General features: G+C 41.6%; 1 protein-coding gene across 2 annotated transcripts; it reads right to left on the bottom strand.

Annotated features, from left to right (window-relative positions):
* Positions 1-51: 51 nt before the first annotated feature.
* On the bottom strand, positions 52-26,852 carry LOC118960282 (titin-like). 2 transcript variants are annotated; one of them, XM_036974489.1, is made up of 7 exons: positions 13,062-14,488; positions 12,096-12,313; positions 11,930-11,986; positions 11,726-11,825; positions 11,464-11,625; positions 494-791; positions 52-311 (listed from the first exon to the last, which is right to left on the bottom strand). In XM_036974489.1, exons 1-5 carry the CDS (start codon positions 14,353-14,355, stop codon positions 11,465-11,467), a joined length of 1,830 nt encoding a protein of 609 aa, XP_036830384.1. In that variant the 5' UTR covers positions 14,356-14,488; the 3' UTR covers positions 52-311; positions 494-791; position 11,464. The 2 variants fall into 2 exon arrangements, with proteins under 2 accessions (XP_036830384.1, XP_036830385.1); XM_036974490.1 differs by lacking the exons at positions 52-311; positions 494-791; positions 11,464-11,625; positions 11,726-11,825 and adding exons at positions 15,740-16,086; positions 16,268-16,349; positions 16,487-16,563; positions 26,719-26,852 and having other exon boundaries at positions 11,925-11,986; positions 12,096-14,334.
* Between the last annotated feature and the right edge of the window lie 730 nt (positions 26,853-27,582).

Genomic DNA, 27,582 nt, shown 5'->3' on the forward strand with positions numbered 1-27,582 from the left:
CTGCATGGTGTTCAGCGTCCCCTGCATGTGGTTGATCGATTGCTTAACATCGTTCAGCAGGATCTGAATCTCAAGCCTGCAGGAAATCAGGTGGTTCAACATACTGAGATGACGAGAGGCTTCAGACCATGCCTATTGGACCATCTTTAGGATTCTTTCTCACTTAACACCAATCTTATTAGGAATGTAACTTTGTGCAGAAGATGTTACTATAGTGTTATTTAGAAGAAAAAAAGTGTACTTTGTCAGGCGCCAAAAGGGTGACGGCATGTCTCCCTGCTCCAGTGAGCTCTGCTGACAGGTCTTGCTCACTGTTGGGAGGAACGGGAGCCAAATTAGAGGTAAAATATCTATGGTTGTTCAGCAATGAAACATTCATGGCATAATGGGGATTGTTCTTCCCTGTGAAAAGAATAAAAACAGCTGGGGTTTACTTTCTCACTTTTAGATAATGTAATACAATCTTTAAACCCATCAGAAGTGTAGTGCTTACCTCCATGAAAATGTTGGTCCCTGTTATTTTGGGCGGCATTGTCCCAATGTTGACCACTAGTTCCAACTTGTGATGAGAAGGTCTTGATGAAACGATCAAGTCAACATTTTGTTAGACATTTCAGAGATAGCATTAACAGTTGTACATGAGACAGTGCTTCCAGATATTGAGGTATCTTCCTTCTGAGGTATGTAAAAAAAATCTGGTGTGTGAGTACTCACATGAAAGGTATCCATGATTCTTGGTCAGAAGCTGGAATTATTGCTACACAGCTTTCAGGCGACTTTATGTCTTGGGCCTGGATGAATCATTGAAATACAAGTAATAATGTGAATTTGTGATGCATAATTGTCATTGTAATTTGGAGTATTCCATCAAAGTTATTTTTTTGACAGTCAAAACAACTAACTCTTACGATTAATCACTTGACTTGAGTAATTTGAGTTAACGGAAATAGCTACTTTATATTCTGACCTAGACACTGACTTGTGCAATGCCTAATGCATAAACTATGCGTGTTATTGGCTCATCATAGTATATAGCCGAGGGTCTCATAGTCCAAAAACAGCATTGGCCATTGGACTGCTCAGTCAAAACAACACATTTACGATGAATCACTTGACTGGAGTAACTTGAGTTCGGGAAACTAAAACATTAAAAGTAGGCTATAGCTTGACGCATATTCTTACCTTGGACAAGCTATCCAAAAGGCCTAACCAGTCTTGCTTGAAGATACCGTTAGGCAGATAAAAGCGCGGTACGGTTTGAGACACGGTATTGTGAATCTGTCACACTGATATAAAAGCACGTTTTATTTATGATTTACACTGTAGAATGACCTGCAAGCCAATCAGAATCGAGTTTTAAACTACACCGTGGGTTCCATGGAACGTCACAAACATAATTGTCCACTTGCGTCACAGATTAAAGTCACTGAACATGGGTTTAATAGCTATATTGGCTATATGTACAGTAAATGCACATCGTGTTGAATTGAGATTACACCAACTGCACCACTGAAACTATTTAGCCTAATCCTTTGAGGATCATATGTCAAATGTCAGAATCATGGCACATGAAAACATAATGAAATTGACTGCAGATTATACAATTCACTGTGACACAATATCCATGTCATTTCAATTAAATTACGTTGAACCAACGTGGAATAAACATTGAATTGATTTATGTGCCCATTGGGAAGTGATCAAATCGAAATGATTGAATACATACAGTATTACAAAGAAAGAGATACAAAAATAGCTTCGAAAGGCTCGAAAAAGTCTAATTTCCCTGGGCCACCCAAAAGAAAAAATGTATGTACGCATTACTGTAAATCGTTTTGGATGAAAGCGTCTGCTTTCAAATCTTTGACTCTCACACATATTTACAATCTCGCGATGTTTATTTCTGGCGCTTTCACGTTGCGGGATTTCGTGAAGTAATTGATGCGCAGGAGAGCTTCATGAAATCAGCGACATTAGCGGTTCCAAATCGAGCAAAAAGCTTCAAATTAAAAGTCCATCGTTCACAAATTGTGGCATATTTTCTGTTTCAAGATGCGTTCTGTTAAGTTTCTCTGATCTCTGAAAAGTAATTTAGGTTTTCAATATTCTTTATTAAATAATATATGTAATAATAGTTTAATTTCCATTCCACTAGATGGCACTATCCCCTATGCTACTCCCTGTCAGGGGTCTGAGGATTCTGAAACAAAATAGTGTAGGCTCTTGAAACGCATCGGTGTGTTGGTAGATGTGCTGTACATTGTTATAAACACTTATTACACTGCTATAGACATTTATTATCAATGTCACTCCCTGTTATAAACACATATTACAGTATAAATGATGATCTGTGTAGAGCATGCCGATCCCACCACCAGGGTTGTGGGTTCGATTCCCGGGGAAACTCATACGTAAAATGTATGTGCAAATGACTGTAAGTCGCTTTGAATGAAAGCATCTGCTAAATGTCATATATTATGATTACATTGTTTAAACAACAGGCCTACAATGTGAAAGTCTATTGCTTTTTCAAATGAATATTTGTGTTGGAACTTGACATCAGTTGGAAAGGCAGCACATGTATCTGTTGAATTACTACCTGATTCAAAAGTTGTGGACAGAAATGTGGGTATACTATAATACAAGTAAAAAATAAAATAATGACAAGCACATCTTGTTCTTTTTGAATTCAGGTTTTATTAAGTCAGGGTAGCTTGGTGATCATGGCTACGTGTAACAGCATTGAGATCCCCTCTGGAAACAGAACTGAATTTAGTATTACTAAACCAATATACCCTCAACTATACAGACACACAGCAATGTAGTGCTGCTGACCTGGGTTCCAGACCCACTAGGGGAGTCACCCTACAGACCCACTAAGGGGCGGCACGTAGCCTCAAGTTTAGATCATTGGGCCAGTTACCGAAAGATTGCTGGCTCAAATACCGGAGCCGACAAAGTGAGAAAATAAGGCACTTGTGGGTGTCTCAGAGGGAGTTGGGATATGCAAAAAAACAACAATTGTGTGTAAGTTAAAATGCTCCATCATTCTTGTCAATGCAGGTTCGTAGTGTTGTAATACTGTTGTAATACTGTAGCTACTATTTGACTGGAGTTGGGTCTTGATAGGAGAGACTGAGTAAGGAGTAGTAAAGCCCCTGCCAACCAGGACCTCTCAACCCTCCTGCTCTAAGTCCTCTGTGAACTTCCTGACCTTGAACAAGACCTCCATGTTGACTGTGGGTTGGGTGGTGGATAGTGAGCACAGCATGTCAGACTGGAGGGCAGAGGGACACACACAGAAGACAAACAAAATCATGAGCATGGTTCAGAAATTACACAAATGTGAGAGTCAGTTTGAAATGCCTGGATGTGTATGTTGAAACAGCATGTTCCAGTATGTTTGTGAGCAGTGAATGTGAGTGTGTCTGTGCTGTGAATGTGTGTTTCTCACCATGCAGATGATGGGCTCCAGCAGCTTGTCGCTAGGCACATCCATCCAGGTCAATTCTATGGCCGCCGGGTCACCTGGCGAGCACGGGGTCAGAAGGTCATCCACCATCAACTGACTGGTGGCAAAGGATGTCCCTCGCACCTAGAGTACCATCACAAACAACAAAATATCTTAAAATCTCCTAAATTGTAGAGAAAGAGATACACATTTAGTGTGCTGTACAAGAGTGGACTTCAATAGTTACCATACAGTATTAGTAGAAACGTTTTGAATAAATCACAAATGACTGAAATGACAGTATAGACAGAGAGATAGTCCTATGTGTTCATCTTATTATATTTCTACAATGCCAAAACAGTGTGTGTTATTTGCAACAAAACTGTCCCTGTTTGTAAATAATTAACTCTGAGACGTCCGTAGGGATCTGAGCATGGTACTTTCAAGTTAGGCCTACCTTTCCACCCCAGACCGAGTAGGCCTACTGACGCAGAAAAATGTAAGCTTCAACTGCTGGCTAATCTTCTTCCTTGGCTTAACCCAACGAGAGGTCACAAGTGTTTCCCTAAAAGCTGTCTGGGTTTAAATGTATTTTATTGTACAGAATGTGAATAGCTTAATCAATTGATAGTGTCAGATTCGATTATATCCAAAGCAAATGAAACAACAATATCCCCATATGCATCAGAGTCACGTCTTTCCCAGTTATTCCTATTTTACATCTTGTTTCTAGCATTAAGAATCGCGGACCAAAGTGTTGTTATAGATAACTGTATATAATCACATCTGTTTAATTTTCCTCAAAATATTAAACTAATTGTGGGTAGGCCTGTACTTTTTGCCCTTTTCTTTAAGAAAAGGTAGGCCTATGGCATACCCTCTCATACACACTAACTTCAAGTCTTAACAGACACAGAGGTGGGCTATTTAAAGAGTGCATGGCGGGTGGAGGAATTGACTAACATACCTATGGATATAGCAGCCTATAGCCTAATTTCATCAGTCAAACCGGTAGGCCTGCCTCTTATTTCTTAAATAGGAAGAAATAGGCTCCAACACATATCCCTAATTAAAATGAAGACGTTTAAAATCAATGATGTTTACTCAAATTTGCCTACTTTCAGCACCATGAGCTGTCCATTTCCAATTGTTTGTGCCGTGGCTGCTGCTTCAAGTTTCAGCACCACAATGTAAGTTACTTGAATCTGACTTCTTGTGAGGTCAATAACTCTGATAAACCTTTTTTGATATCCTCAGAGGACCGTTATTATCATGTTTTAACCACTCCTTCATTATTACTGAAACACGATTCAAAGTGGTAAATATAAAGATCCAGTCCATAAAAAAATTGGAGGCCCCTTACACTTCAGTGTTGTGATGCAAAAATGCTAGCAAAATGTATAGCGCATGGAATTAAAAAGGTGTTGTCGGACATTATTCATTCTAATCAGACAGGATTTTTACATGGACAATATATTGGAGATCATATACAGCAAGTACTGCAACCAATAGAACACTATGAAAAATCAGGGAAACCAGGCCTGCTATTCATAGCTGACTTTTAAAAGGCTTTTCATAAAGTATGCCTGGAGTTCATATATTAATGCCTGGAACATTTAAATTTTGGACAATCTCTTATAAAATGGGTTAAAATCATGTATAGTAACCCTAGGTGAAAAATAGTTGTACGGATGTACGCTGAGAGTCGGGAAGCAAGTTCAGGGAATGAATACATTTAATTAATAAATAAATGAACAAAACAAGGAACACAAACAGCGCACTGACATGAAACAGCAACAATGACTAATGGGGGTAGAAACCAAAGGGAGGGACATATAAAGGGCAGGTAATCAAGGAGGTGATGGAGTCCAGGTGAGTGTCATAATGCGTGTAAGGCTGGTGACAGGTGTGCGCCATAACGAACAGCCTGGTGACCTAGAGGCCGGAGAGGTAGCACATGTGACAATAGTAAATAATGGCTACTTCTCATAAAAGAAGGTTGTCCACTATCGGCATATCTATTTATTATGGCCATCGAAAAGTTAGCTATTAAAATCCGATCCTACAATAATATCAAGGGATTAGAAATCCCACCACCTGCCAACCCCTCTTTACACTGCTGCTACTCTCTGTTCATCATATATGCATAGTCACTTTAACCATATTTACATGTACATTCTACCTCAATCAGCCTGACTAACCGGTGTCTGTATGTAGCCTCGCTAGTTTTATAGCCTCACTACTGTTTTTTTCACTGTCTTCTTACTGTTGTTTTTATTTCTTAACCTACCTATTGTTCACCTAATACCTTTTTTTTGCACTATTGGTTAGAGCCTGTAAGTAAGCATTTCACTGCGGTATTCGGCGCATGTGACAAATATACTTTGATTTGATTCATGCTGTTCTGTGCTGATGGCTGTTGGAGAGGGCAGCGGCAGCTGAGTGAGATGGGGCCTTTTATGGCCCTGCCTCTGGGAGCCTGTCTGCTTGTGACATGATGAGAGAGTGAGAGGGCCTTCCTGTAAGATATTTTGTGCTACAAACATACTTCTATTTGAAGAGGTTTTTGACCATTCAGGGACCTACTATCAAACAGTCATGAAATCATAAAAAATGATTGTCTACACAAAAGAATGTGAATGTGGTCACCCCAATTTTTTTTTGCCAAGTTATATGCATGAAAATAAAGATGCTTTAAAATATGTGACATTTTGGAGAGATTTTTGGACAGTATAGGGGCCTCCTAGGCCTTGTTATGGATACATGTCTATTTAGATAGGTTGGTATAAGATATCTGCTCCATTTTTGGGTCCCATGTTGACAAGATGTTGGGGAATCACTGGAGGGAAATATTGACCAACTGAGCATCTCAGTGTACATCTCAATAAACACAATAGGTGTTTTGTTACATTTCAGTATTCTGTGAAATATTTAAAGTGTCATATTGGGATGCAAACTCAAAAATGTAAACTCTATCTGACATGTTACTGTTTTCTTATTTTTAAGCCCCTGACCATGTGTGTGAGGTGTATACAGGATGTACATAAATGGGCATAAACACGTGGCACAGAAGATAAAATATTGACATTTAGGAATTGAAAATGCATCTAAATATATTTCGTTGTGTCTTTTTTTGTTTCTAATATTTTTTATTAAACACACAAGAATGGTGTATAGGTGGTATACAAGACAGGTATACAATTCTTATCTAAACATAAAAGAGCATACAGGAACAACAAGACCCAGAGTTCTGGGTGCAGAACAAATAATACAAAACACGACATACAAAACAAGGACACGTAGAAAGAAAGAGGGAAGATGTCCCCCATATCCCCCCCCCCCCCCTCCCAACTGCTCGGGTGGCAGGGCCAGCACATGCTGCCCAAAGGTAGATTAAAATATTACAATTGAGAGTGCGTTAATAAGTACAAATTCACAGCGCCGACTCGTCCAAGTAGGAGAGGAAAGGCTGCCAGATTTGATCAAATGTTGATAATTTATTGTTCAGAATATATCTAATTCTTTCTAAGTGTACAGTATTTGCCAATTCACTGAGCCATAATTTGGTAGAGGGCGCTTCCCTCCTCTTCCAAAACAACAAGATTAGTTTTTTTGCCGAGATGAGACCGTACGAGATTAGTTGTTTTTGGGGGTTGGTTAATCCGTTTAGGGACTCAGTCTCCAAAACTTCAGAGAGGATCCCAAAAATTCCACTCCAATAACCATGCAAGCTAGAGCATAGGGCAAAGCAGTGGAGTAGTGTACCCTGCGTAGCCTGACATTTATCACATGTATGGGATGTGTCAGGAAATATCCTATGCAGTTTAGTTTTGGAATAGTGTAATCTGTGTAAAACCTTGAATTGTATGAGACGATGTCTGGAATTAATGGAGCATGTGTGGATATACTCCAAGCTCTCTTCCCAGTCTGCCATCGAGATGTCAGTCCCTAGTTCTTCCTCCCATTTTGCCTTGATGGCATCAGTGGAAGGTGTGCTAACAGATTGAAAAGCATCATATAGACACGATATCAGTTTATCGGAGGTGGGGCATATTTTTATGCATCCGTCAAACATGGAAGGTTTGGCATTCCCAAATGTTGGGAGGTGTTTCCTAACGTAGTCTCTAATTTGTAGGTATCTGAAAAAATTACTTCTGGGAAGGTTATAAGTTTCCCTCAGCAACTCAAAGGAAGCAAAGGTCCCTTCTATGTATAAATCCCCTATGGTACTTATCCCCAACTCTCCCCATCGCTCAAAGGTGTTATCAAGGTTAGAAGGGGCAAAGGAGGGATTCCTGGCGACAGGGAGCATGAATGACATTGGTCTAAGCTCAAAGTGGACTTTCATTTGCTTCCAGATTCGGACTGTGCTATGTATGATAGGATTGTTACAATAAAGTGACATCTCCAGATTGACAGGTGACAAAATCACAGCGCCAATAGAGAAGGGGTGACACTCCTCACGCTCCATACTAAGCCAGCTGGATGCCGGAAGTACGTCATCCAGCAGAAACGTAACAATGCGGAGGTTAGCGGCCCAGTAATAAAATATAAAATTTGGGAGAGACAATCCTCCTTCCATCTTGGATTTACAGAGGTGTTTTTTACCTATCCTGTGTGTTTTATAATCCCAGATGAAAGGATTGATAATTGAGTCCAGTTGTTTGTTTTTTTTTGCGACCGTATGGGCATTAATTCACTCTTGTTCCAATTTATTCTGTATCCCGAGAAGGTACCAAACAAATTGATCACATCAAGAATAGCTGGGATACTAGCCTGGGGTTCTGTTACATAGAGGAGGATGTCATCTGCGTATAGGGAGATCTTATTTATAGTATCTTTAGTATTATAGCCGTGTATTGCTGCATGAGATCTAATCGTCTGAGCGAGCGGTTCGATAATTAGGGCGAAGAGCATAGGCGACAGTGCACAACCCTGCCTTGTCCCCCTGTTGAGGTTAAATCAGGGCGACAATGATTGGTTAGTGAGTATTCTGGCACAGGGGTTCCTATATAAAAGCTGGATCCAATTTATGAACCTATCTCCAATATTACATTTCTGTAGGACCTTGAATAGATAGGGCCACTCAACTTGGTCAAAGGCCTTTTCGGCGTCAAGAGATATGACGGCAAGGTCCACGTTGGGTAACCTCTGAGAATACATAATATTGAAGAGGCGCCTGAGATTGAAGAATGAGTTTCTGTTAGGGATAAAGCCGGTCTGATCCGAATGGACCAATTTGCTAATTAAAGTGCTAAGCCTGTTAGCCAGAGTTTTTGCTAAAATCTTTTGGTCTGTATTAAGGAGAGATATTGGTCTGTATGACCCTACCTCTTCTGGATCTTTACCCTTCTTATGTATAACTGTAATGAACGCTTCGCCCAATTTTTCAGTTTTTGATTTGTTAAAAAAGTTTGAAATATCCAATAAATGTCGTTCCACTTCATGATTGTGTCCCACTTGTTGTTGATTCTTCACCAAAAAATACAGTTTTATATCTTCATGTTTGAAGCCTGAAATGTGGCAAAAGGTCGCAAAGTTCAAGGGGGCCGAATACTTTCGCAAGGCACTGTACATACATACACACATACATACATACATATAGATACACATACGTATATATACATATATATACATACACACACACACACACACACACACACACACACACACACACACATATACATACATATACATGTATGTATACATACCCACACAAAAAAATCATATATAAAAATATATATTTAAAGAATATGTATATACATCCATATGCACATACAAACATTCATACCCCAGAATAACAATCTACACTGATTTAAAATATACACATACATAATACTAAAATGCTAAGAGAAAATAGTAATAAAGTACAAATAGTAATTATATGTACGCACACCTACACAGACATAAGCACTACAGAGGGCTGGTGGGACTCTAGTCGGGAGAGAGAGGCCCACGGCCAGACAAAGGCAGAACGGCACAAAACATCAACCTGCTAACCAGGTGTCTGCCCCCTCCCAACCATCACCCCCAGTCCCCTGCAAGCAATAAATACATGGTATGGTAGTAAGAATAATGTAAGGATTGTAAAATAAATAACGAAACAAAACAAAAGTGGGGGAATATAAGTATATCCGTCCGAAGGTGTCAGTGATCAAACCTGGAAGTAAAAAATATGCATCGCTCTGAGCACAGCCGGGATGAAAGTGAATGTAACGTTCATTGAGAGCTCTGACCGCCATCCATTGGTCTGCTCAGCGTCTTACATGTTCGGTAGCCCTTGTTGAGCCCGTTTAATACGTTTTCACCCAATATGGTATAGTATGGATTCGAGTCCATGAGCAGACCCTAACACGCAATAACAAGGCACTCTAACCTGTACGGGGGATTGGTGTATATCCCCGGATAAACTTCTCTGCGTCCAAAACCGAGGAGAGCCAAATCTTCTCACCGGAAGGCGGGGTAATTCTTAGTCTTGCAGGGAAGAGTAAGGCTGGGCGAAGATGGAGTTTGTAGAGTTTGGTCATGACATCTCTGTAGTCGGCGCGATGCTTTGCCACATCGGGCGCATAATCCTCATAGACACGGAATGGATGCCCTTTATGTGACAGGTTGCCCCTCATTCGAGCTTCACGCAGGATAAGATCCTTGGTCTTGAAACTGTGACAACAGATGATTACTGGGCGAGGACGTTTGCCCGGTCCAGGCACTGGGACAAGGGAGCGATGTGCGCGGTCCAGCTGGGGATCCGAATCCAAAACATCCGATCCCATTGCATCCTTCAATAGCTTGGCGAAGAAGTCGGTGGGGCGAGAGCCCGCCTCTACCCCCTCTGCCAGACCAACAACGCGAAGGTTATTACGTCTGGATCGGCCCTCCAGGTCCACCACTTTCACAGAAAGCGTCTGCACAGTATCCTGCAATGACGTGCATAGCTTATCTAACTCGTCGATCCTACCAGCGTTGAATTCAGAAGCTTTCTCAAGGTCCACAATACTCTGGCCATGCGAAGCGACCGTTCGAATGATGCTCTCGATTTTGGTGTCCAGTTCAGCAATAGAGGCCTTAAGATCCTCAGCTATAGCAACACGTAGCTCCCCCAAAGCCCGGGTAAGTTCTGTAAGTGTCACGTTGTTGCATGTGCCTCCCGCCATGTCTGTCTCGTTGTTTAGTGGGGAGTAGGCCTCCGCTGTGGATTTATTGTCCTTTGGTCGCTTATTACTCGGCATTTTCATATAGAAAGTTACCTTGTATTAGAAAGAAACGTTTGTTGTAAAAAGTGCCATAAAGTAGGTTAAATTAGATTATTTCGCAAAAAAGTTGCAGGAGCCTCTCACGCACAGCCGTTCACTCCAACATGCTAGCTCCGCCCCCCGTTGTGTCTTTTTTTAACAAGGCAAGGTTAATTAAGAACAAATTCTTATTTTCAATGATGGCCTAGGAACAGTGCAGAACTGAGAGCAGAACGACAGATTTGTACCTTGTCAACTCGGGGGTTTGAACTTGCAACCTTCAGGTTACTAGTCCAACGCTCTAACCACTAGGCTACCCTGCCGCCATCTATGTAATACATAAATAAAATGTTTTTGTTTTGTTTAAATATGTGTATAAAATATACTTTCCTGTACAGTAAGTAAATGTAAGAAATCCAGAAAGCATGAAAAAATGTTTTTGTAATGTCTAAAATAAAATATATGCATATAATATTTATTTGTCTGTACAGTAAGTAACGTAAATGCAGAAGCAATAAGAATTGTAAATGATGATAGAACACATCAAATTCATGTGAACATGAGGACACAAAGGAGATATTTAATTAATAGATCATATTTTAATACATTTTTAATGCTGAAAAAAATCAATGTATGGCAAATTCAATTTGGGAAAATGGCCTGTTGGACAAAAATGAAAAATAGTTAACATCCTTGCTACTTCAGCCATTTGCTATGTTAAAGTCAAATCACAGTTAATGATGAATGGATACAATTTGGAAAGATTTTCCAGAGTCATACCTCAGTAGTGTAGAGTGTCAGGTGGCACAACCATTGGTGCCATGAGGTCAAAGTGTGAAGGAGGGAGCAAGCCAGAGAGCTGTCTAGGAAGCAGTCCAGCCCCATGGCTTGGAGGCTTTGAGTTGTAATGCATTGTGGGGTATCTGCTGCCCCATAGACCTGCTGGCAGTGGGAAAGGTGTTAGCGAGGAGACCACCAGGGACATCTATGATTGGCTGACACAGTCTTGGTTAAACCACATGTATTCTAAAGCAATATTCACCTGCTTTCATAGAGTAGGGATTCACTCCTTTGGGGACACTGCCAGTGTTCCCCTGATATCCATGTGTCCCCATCGGTGGAGGTGGTGGTACACACTTGTTCTGTAAAACACATCAACACATTTTCCAAATTGTTGGTAATATTAGCACAGTTGAAATACAATGGTTGTTCACTGTTTTTAATTGAATTTAATTTAAGTGTGTACTTCAGCCTTGGGCTCAGTTTTGTTAACCCATCTGTGCAGAGTTGGATCCCAGACAATCTGAGGAAGAAGAGATTAGCAATGTGAAGCAAGCCACAATTTATTTTTATTTTTTAAATCCACTCAATTGTCTCTACATAGAATATAGTGTTAATAACCAGTTCCTTACAGATCTGTCTTTGTCCTCAGGTAGATGAACCTCCTTCTTGTTAGCTCTTCCACTCCCAAAGACCCAGCTGAGCCAGCCTCCACTGTTATTGTGAACAGCAGGGGTCTCGGGCTCAGCCACCGGCCGGGTGCCAGTCTGGAACTGAGGGTTGGCATCGGAGTGTTCCGGCTTGGTGATGGACATCATAGCAGGATGCTCAACATATCTAAGTCGGACATCTGTAATAAGTGGGAGAAGTCAGGCCACTCTGCTCATGTCACCATACAGAACAATTACTAGCTGACAGGTAGGAACGTCTTGCTCTGATACTCTGTTTACAACCCAATCTTAACCTACATGCAGTCACAGGGATTACTGGGAGGTTACTCCAGGACTCTGCCACCGCATTGTTTTGGTTGCAAAATTAACAATTCCCTGCATATTATGTGAGGGCTTACAAATGTGACCAATCACCAAACTATTTCTGCATAAAATAGTCACATCACAATATTATCGCATAGAACTGACAATTACCACAGTACAAAAAGAGGGCTCGCAATTTCAACCAATCACCGCACATTTACTGCATAATATGGTTCAATCAAGCGACACATCAACACAGTTTTTTCCCTTGTCAGTGCATTTTTGCAACAAATTGGACAAAACAATTGCATATTGCAATGCAAAATGTCATAATTGTCGCTGCAAAATCTAGCATATTTATCCGCAAATATGAAAAAAATCCATGTGAAATCCTGGAGAGATTCACTGGAGTATGAAAATGTATAGACTCACTACTGTACGTCGCTCTGGATAACAGTGTCTGCTAAATGACTCAAATGTAAAAGTACAATGGAGCTAAACATTTTTATGTAGAAAATGCATGAAAGTATTACAGCTATACACTCACATGAGCCATACATTTGATCTATCACAACTTATTCTCACAATAGTAATTTCTTTACTAATTAGGTAAGGTTAAGTGACCTCTTCTCTTGGAATAGAAATCCACAGGTGGAGTACACGCTCCACCATCCCATTTCCACAGTGGTGCCAACATGGGGATGATGGAAGGTGGTTGTGGATGAATGTTTTCATTCTTCACAGGGACACTGGCTGTGAGGAGGATCTCCTCCCTCTCTTCAGGGATGAGGCCTGATGCTCGGAAGATCCCCTCCCTCTGTGCAGGGACACTGGCTGTTTGGAGGATACCCTCCCTTGTTGGCGGGATGAGGCCTGATGCTCGGAGGATCTCCTCCCTCTGTGCAGGGACACTGGCTGTTTGGAGGATACCCTCCCTCTGTGATGGGATGAGGCCTGATGCTCGGAGGATCTCCTCCCTCTGTTCAGTGATGCTGGCTGCTGAGAGAATCCCATCCCTCTGTGCTGGGACACTGGCTGTTCGGACATTCCCCTCCCTCTGTGGCGGGATGAGGCCTGATGCTCGGAGGATCTCCTCCCTCTCAGCAGGGACACTGGCCTTTGGGACGATCCCCTCCCTGTGTGCAGGGACGCTGACCATTGGAACGATTCCCTTCCTCTGCGCAGTGACACTGGCCATCAGGTGGATCAACTCCTTTTGTGCAGGTATGAGGCCTGATGCTCTGAGGATCTTCTTCTTCAGCACAGTGATAGAAGCTGCTGGAAGAATTCCCTCCCTCTGTTCAGTGATGCTGGCTGCTGAGAGAATCCCACCCCTCTGTGCTGGGACACTGGCTGTTCGGACATTCCCCTCCCTCTGTGGCGGGATGAGGCCTGATGCTCGGAGGATCTCCAACCTCTCAGCAGGGACACTAGCCTTTTGGACGATCCCCTCCTTGTGCGCAGGGACGCTGACCATTGGGACGATTCCCTTCCTCTGCGCAGTGACACTGGCCATCAGGTGGATCAACTCCTTTTGTGCAGAAATGAGGCCTGATGCTCGGAGGATCTTCTCCTTTCGCACAGTGACAGTAGCTGCAGTAGCTGCTGGAAGAATCCCCTCCCTCTGTGCAGGGACACTGGCTGTGAGGCGGATGTCCTCCCTCTCTTCAGGGATGAGGCCTGATGCTCGGAAGATCTCCTCCCTCTGCACAGTGATGTTAGCTGCTGGGAGAATCCCCTTCCTCTGTGAAGGGACACTGGCTGTTTGGAGGATACCCTCCCTCTGTGACAGGATGAGGCCTGATGCTCGGAGCATTTCCTCCCTCTGTGACGGGATGAGGCCTGATGCTCGGAGGATCTCCTCCCTCTGCACAGCAAATTCGGCTGCTGTGGTGATCTGCAGGTATAAATAGAGCATAAATTAATTCCCTAAAAAATCAACCACTTGGAATCTATAACATCATTACACTGAGTGTATTAAACATTAAGAACACCTTCTCTTTCAGTGACATAGACAAAGCAGGTGAAAGCTATAATCCCTTATTGATGTGAATTGTTAAATCTTTTTCTCAGTGTAGATGAAGGGGGGGGGGGGGGGGGGGGGGGGGGGGGCAGGTTAAAGAATGATTTTTAGACAATTGAGACATGGATTGTGTATGTGTGTCATTCAGAGGGTGAATGGGCAAGACCAAAGATTTAAGTCCCTTTGAACAGAGTATGGTAGTATGTGCCAGGTGCACCGGTTTAGGTCAAGAACTGCAATGCTGTTGGGTTTTTCAGCTCAACAGTTTTCCCTGAGTATCAACAATGGTCCACCACCAAAGGGGGGAAACTCAATAGGAAGGTGTTGTTAATGTTTTGTTCACTCAGTGTAGATCAATCCCTAGCATATACTTCCATTTGCATGTGTACTGATACTGATAATGTTATCTACAATATATTATAATACCGTAAGTCTCCCTGCTGCAGGGGCATTTCCTCCTACAATTTTGAGCTGATTTTCTTCACTTTAGCAATATTTTGTATCTTTGTTAATTTTAATTGTAATTGTGTTTGGAAAGGTACTGTTACTACAGGAGATGATGCTATCATAAAGCATTTGATGTAAGTATGTAGGACAATTACCCATAATGCTCACTGACTGAACATTCAAAATTACCATGGCAATTATTGACGCATTCACATGCTTTCGGAAACTTGGAACCTCAGAGTTAAAATGAATGTAAGTTATTAGCGTAGAGCTTCCTACTGGTTGATTCTGATACTTCACAAGTGGGAAACCTGAAATCCTCATTCCATAACGAGTTAGCGAGTCAGAGAGTCAGAAATGTCAGAATTTTCTAGTTCCGACTTGAAGGGCCTTCTATGATGTAGGGCAGGTCAGTAACCAAATGATTTTACTGTCCCCAGTCGCACACAGACTTTTATGGTCACACAAGTTGCCACTCATTCAAAATGAGTAGCCTAACAATCATTTACGTGGCCCCAGGTACATTTGCAACCAAATTATTTTTGTGTGAGAAATCAATAATAGTTGCACACATAGGGTAACAGTGAGCAATGAGCAAGATAAGCATAGACGGGAAGTTGACAATAGCTTATTATTAGTGTAAATAAACTGTATTTCTATGGTTGCAGTCCTCAAAGATTGAATTGCATTGAATTGAATTAATCAGATCCAATGATTTACCGCCCGTAGGGTGGGGTACCGCTAGTCATCATTATTATAATCACCATCTCAATCATTATCACCATACCATCATAGACTTATTCTTCTGTATCTGAGACTCATCTGACACTACCTTAGATATGGCAGTCTGCAACTCAATACACTGCCCCTGCATGGTGTTCAGCGTCCCCTGCATGTGGTTAATCGATTGCTTAACATCGTTCAGCAGGATCTGAATCTCAAGCCTGCAAGAAATCAGGTGGTTCAACATACTGAGATGACGAGAGGCTTCAGACCATGCCCATTGGACCATCTTTAGGATTCTTTCTCACTTAACACCAATCTTATTAGGAATGTAACTTTGTGCAGAAGACGTTACTATAGTGTTATTTAGAAGAAAAAAAGTGTACTTTGTCAGGCGCCAAAAGGGTGATGGGATGTCTCCCTGCTCCAGTGAGCTCTGCTGACAGGTCTTGCTCACTGTTGGAGGAACGGGAGCCAAATTAGAGGAAAAATATCTATGGTTGTTCAGCAATGAAACATTCATGGCATAATGGGGATTGTTCTTCCCTGTGAAAATAATAAAAACAGCTGGGGTTTACTTTCTCACTTTTAGATAATGTAATACAATCTTTGAACCCATCAGAAGTGTAGTGCTTACCTCCATGAAAATGTTGGTCCCTGTTATTTTGGGCGGCATTGTCCCAATGTTGACCACTAGTTCCAACTTGTGATGAGAAGGTCTTGATGAAACGATCAAGTCAACATTTTGTTAGATTTTTCAGATAGCATTAACAGTTGTACATGAGACAGTGCTTCCAGATATTGAGGTATCTTCCTTCTGAGGTATGTAAAAAAAATCTGGTGTGTGAGTACTCACATGAAAGGTATCCATGATTCTTGGTCAGAAGCTGGAATTATTGCTACACAGCTTTCAGGCGACTTTATGTCTTGGGCCTGGATGAATCATTGAAATACAAGTAATAATGTGAATTTGTGATGCATAATTGCCATTGTAATTTGGAATATTCCATCAAAGTTATTTTTTTGACAGTCAAAACAACTAACTCTTACGATTAATCACTTGACTTGAGTAATTTGAGTTAACGGAAATAGCTACTTTATATTCTGACCTAGACACTGACTTGTGCAATGCCTAATGCATAAACTATGCGTGTTATTGGCTCATCATAGTATATAGCCGAGGGTCTCATAGTCCAAAAACAGCATTGGCCATTGGACTGCTCAGTCAAAACAACAAATTTACGATGAATCACTTGACTGGAGTAACTTGAGTTCGGGAAACTAAAACATTAAAAGTAGGCTATAGCTTGACGCATATTCTTACCTTGGACAAGCTATCCAAAAGGCCTAACCAGTCTTGCTTGAAGATACCGTTAGGCAGATAAAAGCGCGGTACGGTTTGAGACACGGTATTGTGAATCTGTCACACTGATATAAAAGCACGTTTTCATTTATGATTTACACTGTAGAATGACCTGCAAGCCAATCAGAATCGAGTTTTAAACTACACCGTGGGTTCCATGGAACGTCACAAACATAATTGTCCACTTGCGTCACAGATTAAAGTCACTGAACATGGGTTTAATAGCTATATTGGCTATATGTACAGCAAATGCACATCGTATTGAATTGAGATTACACCGACTGCACCACTGAAACTATTTAGCCTAATCCTTTGAGGATCATATGTCAAATGTCAGAATCATGGCACATGAAAACATAATGAAATTGACTGCAGATTATACAATTCACTGTGACACAATATCCATGTAATTTCAATTAAATTACGTTGAACCAACGTGGAATAAACATGGAATTGATTTATGTGCCCATTGGGAAGTGATCAAATCGAAATGATTGAATACATACAGTATTACAAAGAAAGAGATACGAAAGGCTCGAAAAAGTCTAATTTCCCTGGGCCACCCAAAAGAAAAATGTATGTACGCATTACTGTAAATCGTTTTGGATGAAAGCGTCTGCTTTCAAATCTCCGACTCTCACACATATTTACAATCTCGCGATGTTTTTTCAGGCGCTTTCACGTTGCGGGATTTCGTGAAGTAATTGATGCGCAGGAGAGCTTCATGAAATCAGCGACATTAACGGTTCCAAATCGAGCAAAAAGCTTCAAATTAAAAGTCCATCGTTCACAAATTGTGGCATATTTTATGTTTCAAGATGCGTTCTGTTAAGTTTCTCTGATCTCAGTAATTTAGGTTTTCAATATTCTTTATTAAATAATATCTGGAATAATAGTTTAATTTCCTTTCCACTTGATGGCACTATCCCCTATGGTACTCCCTGTCAGGGGTCTGAGGATTCTGAAACAAAATAGTGTAGGCTCTTGAAACGCATCGGTGCGTTGGTAGATGTGCTGTACATTGTTATAAACACTCATTACACTGCTATAGACTTATTATCAAGGTCACTCCCTTGAGTGTTACTAAACCAATATACCCTCAACTATACAGACACACAGCAATGTAGTGCTGCTGACCTGGGTTCCAGACCCACTTGGGGAGTCACCCTGCAGACCCACTAAGGGGCGGCACGTAGCCTCAAGTTTAGATCATTGGGCCAGTTACCGAAAGATTGCTGGCTCAAATACCGGAGCCGACAAAGTGAGAAAATAAGGCACTTGTGGGTGTCTCAGAGGGAGTTGGGATATGCAAAAAAACAACAATTGTGTGTAAGTTAAAATGCTCCATATTCTTGTCAATGCAGGTTCGTAGTGTTGTAATACTGTTGTAATACTGTAGCTACTATTTGACTGGAGTTGGGTCTTGATAGGACAGACTGAGTAAGGAGTAGTAAAGCCCCTGCCAACCAGGACCTCTCAACCCTCCTGTTCTAAATTCTCTGTGAACTTCCTGACCTTGAACAAGACCTCCATGTTGACTGTGGGTTGCGTGGTGGATAGTGAGCACAGCACGTCAGACTGGAGGGCAGAGGGACACACACAGAAGACAAACAAAATCATGAGCATGGTTCAGAAATTACACAAATGTGAGAGTCAGTTTGAAATGCCTGGATGTGTATGTTGAAACAGCATGTTCCAGTATGTTTGTGAGCAGTGAATGTGAGTGGGTCTGTGCTGTGAATGTGTGTTTCTCACCATGCAGATGATGGGCTCCAGCAGCTTGTCGCTAGGCACATCCATCCAGGTCAATTCAAATCAAATCAAATTTATTTATATAGCCCTTCGTACATCAGCTGATATCTCAAAGTGCTGTACAGAAACCCGGCCTAAAACCCCAAACAGCAAGCAATGCAGGTGTAGAAGCACGGTGGCTAGGAAAAACTCCCTAGAAAGGCCAAAACCTAGGAAGAAACCTAGAGAGGAACCAGGCTATGTGGGGTGGCCAGTCCTCTCCTGGCTGTGCCGGGTGGAGATTATAACAGAACATGGCCAAGATGTTCAAATGTTCATAAATGACCAGCATGGTCGAATAATAATAAGGCAGAACAGTTGAAACTGGAGCAGCAGCACAGTCAGGTGGACTGGGGACAGCAAGGAGTCATCATGTCAGGTAAGGTCCTCCGAGAGAGAGAAAGAAAGAGAGAAAGAGAGAATTAGAGAACGCACACTTAGATTCACACAGGACACCGAATAGGACAGGAGAAGTACTCCAGATATAACAAACTGACCCCAGCCCCCCGACACATAAACTACTGCAGCATAAATACTGGAGGCTGAGACAGGAGGGGTCAGGAGACACTGTGGCCCCATCCGAGGACACCCCCGGACAGGGCCAAACAGGAAGGATATAACCCCACCCACTTTGCCAAAGCACAGCCCCCACACCACTAGAGGGATATCTTCAACCACCAACTTACCATCCTGAGACAAGGCTGAGTATAGCCCACAAAGACCTCCGCAAGGGCGGAAGGGCGGTTCGTTGATCCAGAGCCTTTCCGTTCACCCTCCCACTCCTGGGCCAAACTACACTCAATAATATGACCCACTGAAGAGATGAGTCTTCAGTAGAGACTTAAAGGTTGAGACCGAGTTTGCGTCTCTGACATGGGTAGGCAGACCGTTCCATAAAAATGGAGCTCTATAGGAGAAAGCCCTGCCTCCAGCTGTTTGCTTAGAATTTCTAGGGACAATTAGGAGGCCTGCGTCTTGTGACCGTAGCGTACGTGTAAGTATGTACGGCAGGACCAAATCAGAGAGATAGGTAGGCGCAAGCCCATGTAATGCTTTGTAGGTTAGCAGTAAAACCTTGAAATCAGCCCTTGCTTTGACAGGAAGCCAGTGTAGAGAGGCTAGCACTGGAGTAATATGATCAAATTTTTTGGTTCTAGTCAGGATTCAGCAGCCGTATTTAGCACTAACTGAAGTTTATTTAGTGCTTTATCCGGGTAGCCGGGAAGTAGAGCATTGCAGTAGTCTAACCTAGAAGTGACAAAAGCATGGATTAATTTTTCTGCATCATTTTTGGACAGAAAGTTTCAGATTTTTGCAATGTTACGTAGATGGAAAAAAGCTGTCCTTGAAATGGTCTTGATATGTTCTTCAAAAGAGAGATCAGGGTCCAGAGTAACGCAGAGGTCCTTCACAGTTTTATTTGAGACGACTGTACAACCATTAAGATTAATTGTCAGATTCAACAGAAGATCTCTTTGTTTCTTGGGCCCTAGAACAAGCATCTCTGTTTTGTCCGAGTTTAAAAGTAAAAAGTTTGCAGCCATCCACTTCCTTATGTCTGAAACACATTCTTCTAGCAAGGGCAATTTTGGGGCTTCACCATGTTTCATTGAAATGTACAGCTGTGTGTCATCCGCATAGCAGTGAAAGTTAACATTATGTTTTCGAATAACATCCCCAAGAGGTAAAATATATAGTAAATACAATAGTGGTCCTAAAACGGAACCTTGAGGAACACCGAAATTTACAGTTGATTTGTCAGAGGACAAACATTTCACAGAGACAAACTGATATCTTTCCGACAGATAAGATCTAAACCAGGCCAGAACTTGTACGTGTAGACCAATTTGGGTTTCCAATCTCTCCAAAATAATTTGGTGATCGATGGTATCAAAAGCAGCACTAAGGTCTAGGAGCACGAGGACAGACGCAGAGCCTCGGTCCGATGCCATTAAAATGTAATTTACCACCTTCACAAGTGCCGTCTCAGTGCTATGATGGGGTCTAAAACCAGACTGAAGCATTTCATATACATTGTTTGTCTTCAGGAAGGCAGTGAGTTGTTGCGCAACAGCCTTTTCTAAAATTTTTGAGAGGAATGGAAGATTCGATATAGGCCGATAGTTTTTTATATTTTCTGGGTCAAGGTTTGGCTTTTTCAAGAGAGGCTTTATTACTGCCACTTTTAGTGAGTTTGGTACACATCCGGTGGATAGAGAGTCGTTTATTATGTTCAACATAGGAGGGCCAAGCACAGGAAGCAGCTCTTTCAGTAGTTTAGTTGGAATAGGGTCCAGTATGCAGCTTGAAGGTTTAGAGGCCATGATTATTTTCATCATTGTGTCAAGAGATATAGTACTAAAACACTTGAGCGTCTCTCTTGATCCTAGGTCCTAGGTCAATTCTATGGCTGCCGGGTCACCTGGCGAGCACGGGGTCAGAAGGTCATCCACCATCAACTGACTGGTGGCACAGGATGTCCCTCGCACCTAGAGTACCATCACAAACAACAAAATATCTTAACATCTCCTAAATTGTAGAGAAAGAGATACACCTTTAGTGTGCTGTACAAGAGTGGACTTCAATAGAGTTACCATACAGTATTAGTAGAAACGTTTTAAATAAATCACAAATGACTGAAATTACAGTATAGACAGAGATATAGTCCTATGTGTTCATCTTATTATATTTCTACAATGCCAAAACAGTGTGTGTTATTTGTAACGAAACTGTCCCTGTTTGTAAATAATTAACTCTGAGACGTCCGTAGGGATCTGAGCATGGTACTTTCAAGTTATGCCTACCTTTCCACCCCAGACCGAGTAGGCCTACTGACGTAGAAAAATGTAAGCTTCAACTGCTGGCGAATCTTCTTCCTTGGCTTAACCCAACGAGAGGTCACAAGTGTTTCCCTAAAAGCTGTCTGGGTTTAAATGTATTTTATTGTACAGAATGTGAATAGCTTAATCAATTGATAGTGTCAGATTCGAATATATCCAAAGCAAATGAAACAACAATATCCCCATATGCATCAGAGTCACGTCTTTCCCAGTTATTCCTATTTTACATCTTGTTTCTAGCATTAAGAATCGCGGACCAAAGTGTTGTTATAGATAACTGTATATAATCACATCTGTTTCATTTTCCTCAAAATATTAAACTAATAGTGGGTAGGCCTGTACTTTTTGCCCTTTTCTTTAAGAAAAGGTAGGCCTATGGCATAGCCTCTCATACACACTAACTTCAAGTCTTAACAGACACAGAGGTGGGCTATTTAAAGAGTGCATGGCGGGTGGAGGAATTGACTAACATATCTATGGATATAGCAGCCTATAGCCTAATTTCATCAGTCAAACCGGTAGGCCTGCCTCTTATTTCTTAAATAGGAAGAAATAGGCTCCAACACATATCCCTAATTAAAATGAAGACGTTTAAAATGAATGATGTTTACTCAAATTTGCCTACTTTCAGCACCATGAGCTGTCCATTTCCAATTGTTTGTGCCGTGGCTGCTGCTTCAAGTTTCAGCACCACAATGTAAGTTACTCGAATCTGACTTCTTGTGAGGTCAATAACTCTGATAAACCTTTTTTGATATCCTCAGAGGACCGTTATTAGCATGTTTTAACCACTCCTTCATTATTACTGAAACACGATTCAAAGTGGTAAATATAAAGTCCATAAAAAAATTGGAGGCCCCTTAAACTTCAGTGTTGTGATGCAAAAATGCTAGCAAAATGTATAGCGCATAGAATTAAAAAGGTATTGTCGGACATTATTCATTCTAATCAGACAGGTTTTTTACATGGACAATATATTGGAGATCATATACAGCAAGTACTGCAACCAATAGAACACTATGAAGAATCAGGGAAACCAGGCCTGCTATTCATAGCTGACTTTTAAAAGGCTTTTCATAAAGTACGACTGGAGTTTATATATTAATGCCTGGAACATTTCAATTTTGGACAATCTCTAATAAAAATGGGTTAAAATCATGTATAGTAACCCTAGGTGAAAAATAGTTGTACGGATGTACGCTAGTTGTACGGATGTACCAAACAAATTGATCACATCAAGAATAGCTGGGATACTAGCCTGGGGTTCTGTTACATAGAGGAGGATGTCATCTGTGTATAGGGAGATCTTATTTAGAGTATCTTTAGTATTATAGCCGTGTATTGCTGCATGAGATCTAATCGTCTGAGCGAGCGGTTCGATAATTAGGGCGAAGAGCATAGGCGACAGTGCACAACCCTGCCTTGTCCCCCTGTTGAGGTTAAATCAGGGCGACAATGATTGGTTAGTGAGTATTCTGGCACAGGGGTTCCTATATAAAAGCTGGATCCAATTTATGAACCTATCTCCAATATTACATTTCTGTAGGACCTTGAATAGATAGGGCCACTCAACTTGGTCAAAGGCCTTTTCGGCGTCAAGAGATATGACGGCAAGGTCCACATTGGGTAACCTCTGAGAATACATAATATTGAAGAGGCGCCTGAGATTGAAGAATGAGTTTCTGTTAGGGATAAAGCCGGTCTGATCCGAATGGACCAATTTGCCAATTAAAGTGCTAAGCCTGTTAGCCAGAGTTTTTGCTAAAATCTTTTGGTCTGTATTAAGGAGAGATATTGGTCTGTATGACCCTACCTCTTCTGGATCTTTACCCTTCTTATGTATAACTGTAATGAACGCTTCGTCCAAAGTAGAAGGGAGAGCTCCATCCTCATTGGCCTGAACCAACATTTTGTGCAGATAGGGAGAGAGCATGTTGCTGAATGTTTTATAGAATTCACCAGGGTATCCATCTGGGCCCGGGGTCTTGCCACTCTTTAGAGATTTAATTGTTTCTCGAATTTCATCAAGAGATATTTCCTTATTCAGGAAGTTAGAATCTTCCTGGTTCAGGGCAGGAAGATTACAGTCCTCCAAAAATGTTTGCATAATTAAGGGGTTAGGATCCGCTTTAGATGTATATAGAGTCTCATAAAACTGCCGGAATCTGTCATTGATGTCTTTGGGGGAAGAGAGTAATTCCCCAGATGCAGATTTAACCCTGTGAATCATTCGGTCACTCACATTTTTTCGAAGTTGTCTGGCGAGTAATTTGTGTGGTTTGTCACCAAACTCAAAATATTTTTGCTTGGCATAGAGAAAAGATTTAGCAATTTTAGCTGAGAGAATCTGATTATATTCAAATTTTAAAGAGGTAATTTTTTTATGTTTCTCCATAGATGGGTGGCTAGCATTCTCCCTATCCAGTAAGTGAATTTGTCCCTCCAGTTCTTCCAGTTTTCCTCTGTTTTGCCTACTCCTGGCAGCCTGAAAGGAGATGATACAGCCTCTCAGATAAGCCTTCAGTGTTTCCCACAATAATGCTGGGGAGGTCTCTGTGTTGTCATTGGTATCAAATAAATATGTAATTTGGTCTTTAAGATATTCACAGAATGTTGGTTCTGTGAGGAGCTGAGGATTCAACCTCCAGACCCTCTCGTTTGGTACAATGTCACCCAATCTCAGGGAGAAGGTGAGTGGACTGTGGTCCGAGATTATAATATCATGATACCTCACATTACAGGTATAGGGGAGTAGTCTAGCATCCAACAAAAAGTAGTCAATTCGAGTGTAAACCTTGTGAACATGAGAGTAAAAGGAGTATTCCCTACCCGTAGGGTTATTGATCCTCCATATATCAAATACGTTTGAATTTTTTATGTAGGTATTCAAGAATTTGCTTGAATAGGAGGTAGGGGTTCGCCGGGTAGAGGATCTATCCAAATATTGGTCTAGCACACAGTTAAGGTCCCCTCCAATGACCAGGTTAGTATGGGAGATATCTGGAATCAGGGCGAGGACTCTTTTGAAAAAAGAGGGGTTGTCAATGTTTGGTCCATAGATATTTAGTAGAGTTACTGAGGTAGAGTGGATTTCTCCTATTGCGATCACATACCGACCCTCTTTATCCGCAATAGTGGTTTTATGTAGAAAGGGAATTCCTTTCCGTACCAGAATCGCTGTGCCTCTCGTTTTGGCAGAGAAGTTAGAGTGATGCACTTGCCCCACCCACCTACACTTAAGTCTGCTATGAGAGTTATTCTTCAGATGGGTTTCTTGCAAAAATATAATATCAGACGAGAGTGCTTTCAAGTGGGCTAGGACCTTGCCCCTCTTAATTGGTTCGTTTAAACCCTTGACATTCCAGGAAGTGAATGTAAGCCCCGCCCTCCTCTCGTTTGTAGTTCCTATGGTGGCCTGCATACCATGTAACTTGATAAAAAGGTAAGAAAGCGCACCAAACCATCACGATCAGCATATGTAGCACCTACACCCGAGCAGTATCCAACCCACCCCTCCCCCCTGCAAGCACCTTTACTTCCCACCCTGTTCCCCTAATTTCCCCAACACTTACCCCCCCCATCAACCCACATTTAACAGGCATGTACAAACAGGAGAAAGAAAAAGGATAAATAAAAATAATAAACACATTGTCTGGCCGATGCCAAAAAAGCACGGCGCGACCTCGAACAAGAGGTAAAACAAAAATAAAATCCCAACTATACGTTCACCTCTCACTATCCTAGAACTTCTACTAACATATGAACTGAGGAGGCTCCCGCGAGTTAAGTGTTCAGTTAACATCTAATAAACCTAAACAGAATAAGTTGCAACTTAAACATATTGCGCATTTAAGCGTCATCCTGGGTCAATCCCAGAGATAAGCAAGATATAGCCTCAAGATGATATTGGTAAGCACTGCCGGTCAAAAAATAAACCACCCGCAACCGACATAGTCAGCCGTACCTTTACATACTGTGGGTCAGGAGATCGGAACAAGGATTTGTTAAATTAAACGTTCCCCCCATAAACAAAACATGTTTAAATAAAAATACATTATATATATACACACATACATACACACACACATACATATATATATATACATATACATACATACATACATACATACATACATACATACATACATACATACATATACACACATACATAAACACATACGTATATATACACACATACATACACACACACATACACATATATATATATACATATACATACATACATACATACATATACACACATACATATACACACATACATAAACACATACATATACATACACACATACATACACACACATACATACATACATATAGATACACATACGTATATATACATATATATACATACACACACACACACACACACACACATACATATACATGTATGTATACATACCCACACAAAAAAATCATATATAAAAATATATATTTAAAGAATATGTATATACATCCATATGTACATATACACATACAAACATTCATACCCCAGAATAACAATCTACACTGATTTAAAATATACACATACATAATACTAAAATGCTAAGAGAAAATAGTAATAAAGTACAAATAGTAATTATATGTACGCACACCTACACAGACATAAGCACTACAGAGGGCTGGTGGGACTCTAGTCGGGAGAGAGAGGCCCACGGCCAGAGAAAGGCAGAACGGCACAAAACATCAACCTGCTAACCAGGTGTCTGCCCCCTCCCAACCATCACCCCCCAGTCCCCTGCAAGCAATAAATAAATGGTATGGTAGTAAGAATAATGTAAGGATTGTAAAATAAATAACGAAACAAAACAAAAGTGGGAGAATATAAGTATATCCGTCCGAAGGTGTCAGTGATCAAACCTGGAAGTAAAAAATATGCATCGCTCTGAGTACAGCCGGGATGAAAGTGAATGTAACGTTCATTGAGAGCTCTGACCGCCATCCATTGGTCTGCTCAGCGTCTTACATGTTCGGTAGCCCTTGTTGAGCCCGTTTAATACGTTTTCACCCAATATGGTATAGTATGGATTCGAGTCCATGAGCAGACCCTAACACGCAATAACAAGGCACTCTAACCTGTACGGGGGATTGGTGTATATCCCCGGATAAACTTCTCTGCGTCCAAAACCGAGGAGAGCCAAATCTTCTCACCGGAAGGCGGGGTAATTCTTAGTCTTGCAGGGAAGAGTAAGGCTGGGCGAAGATGGAGTTTGTAGAGTTTGGTCATGACATCTCTGTAGTCGGCGCGATACTTTGCCACATCGGGCGCATAATCCTCATAGACACGGAATGGATGCCCTTTATGTGACAGGTTGCCCCTCATTCGAGCTTCACGCAGGATAAGATCCTTGGTCTTGAAACTGTGACAACAGATGATTACTGGGCGAGGACGTTTGCCCGGTCCAGGCACTGGGACAAGGGAGCGATGTGCGCGGTCCAGCTGGGGATCCGAATCCAAAACATCCGATCCCATTGCATCCTTCAATAGCTTGGCGAAGAAGTCGGTGGGGCGAGAGCCCGCCTCTACCCCCTCTGCCAGACCAACAACGCGAAGGTTATTACGTCTGGATCGGCCCTCCAGGTCCACCACTTTCACAGAAAGCCTCTGCACAGTATCCTGCAATGACGTGCATAGCTTCTCTAAGTCGTCGATCCTACCAGCGTTGAATTCAGAAGCTTTCTCAAGGTCCACAATACTCTGGCCATGCGAAGCGACCGTTCGAATGATGCTCTCGATTTTGGTGTCCAGTTCAGCAATAGTGGCCTTAAGATCCTCAGCTATAGCAACACGTAGCTCCCCCAAAGCCCGGGTAAGTTCTGTAAGTGTCACGTTGTTGCATGTGCCTCCCGCCATGTCTGTCTCGTTGTTTAGTGGGGAGTAGGCCTCCGCTGTGGATTTATTGTCCTTTGGTCGCTTATTACTCGGCATTTTCATATAGA

This window comes from Oncorhynchus mykiss, unplaced genomic scaffold, assembly GCF_013265735.2.
Source record: "Oncorhynchus mykiss isolate Arlee unplaced genomic scaffold, USDA_OmykA_1.1 un_scaffold_588, whole genome shotgun sequence".
In the NCBI taxonomy this organism is placed as follows: domain Eukaryota; kingdom Metazoa; phylum Chordata; class Actinopteri; order Salmoniformes; family Salmonidae; genus Oncorhynchus; species Oncorhynchus mykiss.

What these genes read in the sequence shown, in the direction of transcription:
- LOC118960282 (XM_036974489.1), bottom strand. Translation starts at nt 14,355, where the DNA reads ATGCTCTATTTATACCTGCAGATCACCACAGCAGCCGAATTTGCTGTG. An exon ending in TTTCTATTCCAAGAGAAGAG is followed by an intron (nt 12,314 to 13,061) that starts GTCACTTAACCT and finishes CACTTATTACAG; the next exon opens with ATGTCCGACTTAGATATGTT. An exon ending in AAACTGAGCCCAAGGCTGAA is followed by an intron (nt 11,826 to 11,929) that starts GTACACACTTAA and finishes TGTGTTTTACAG; the next exon opens with AACAAGTGTGTACCACCACC.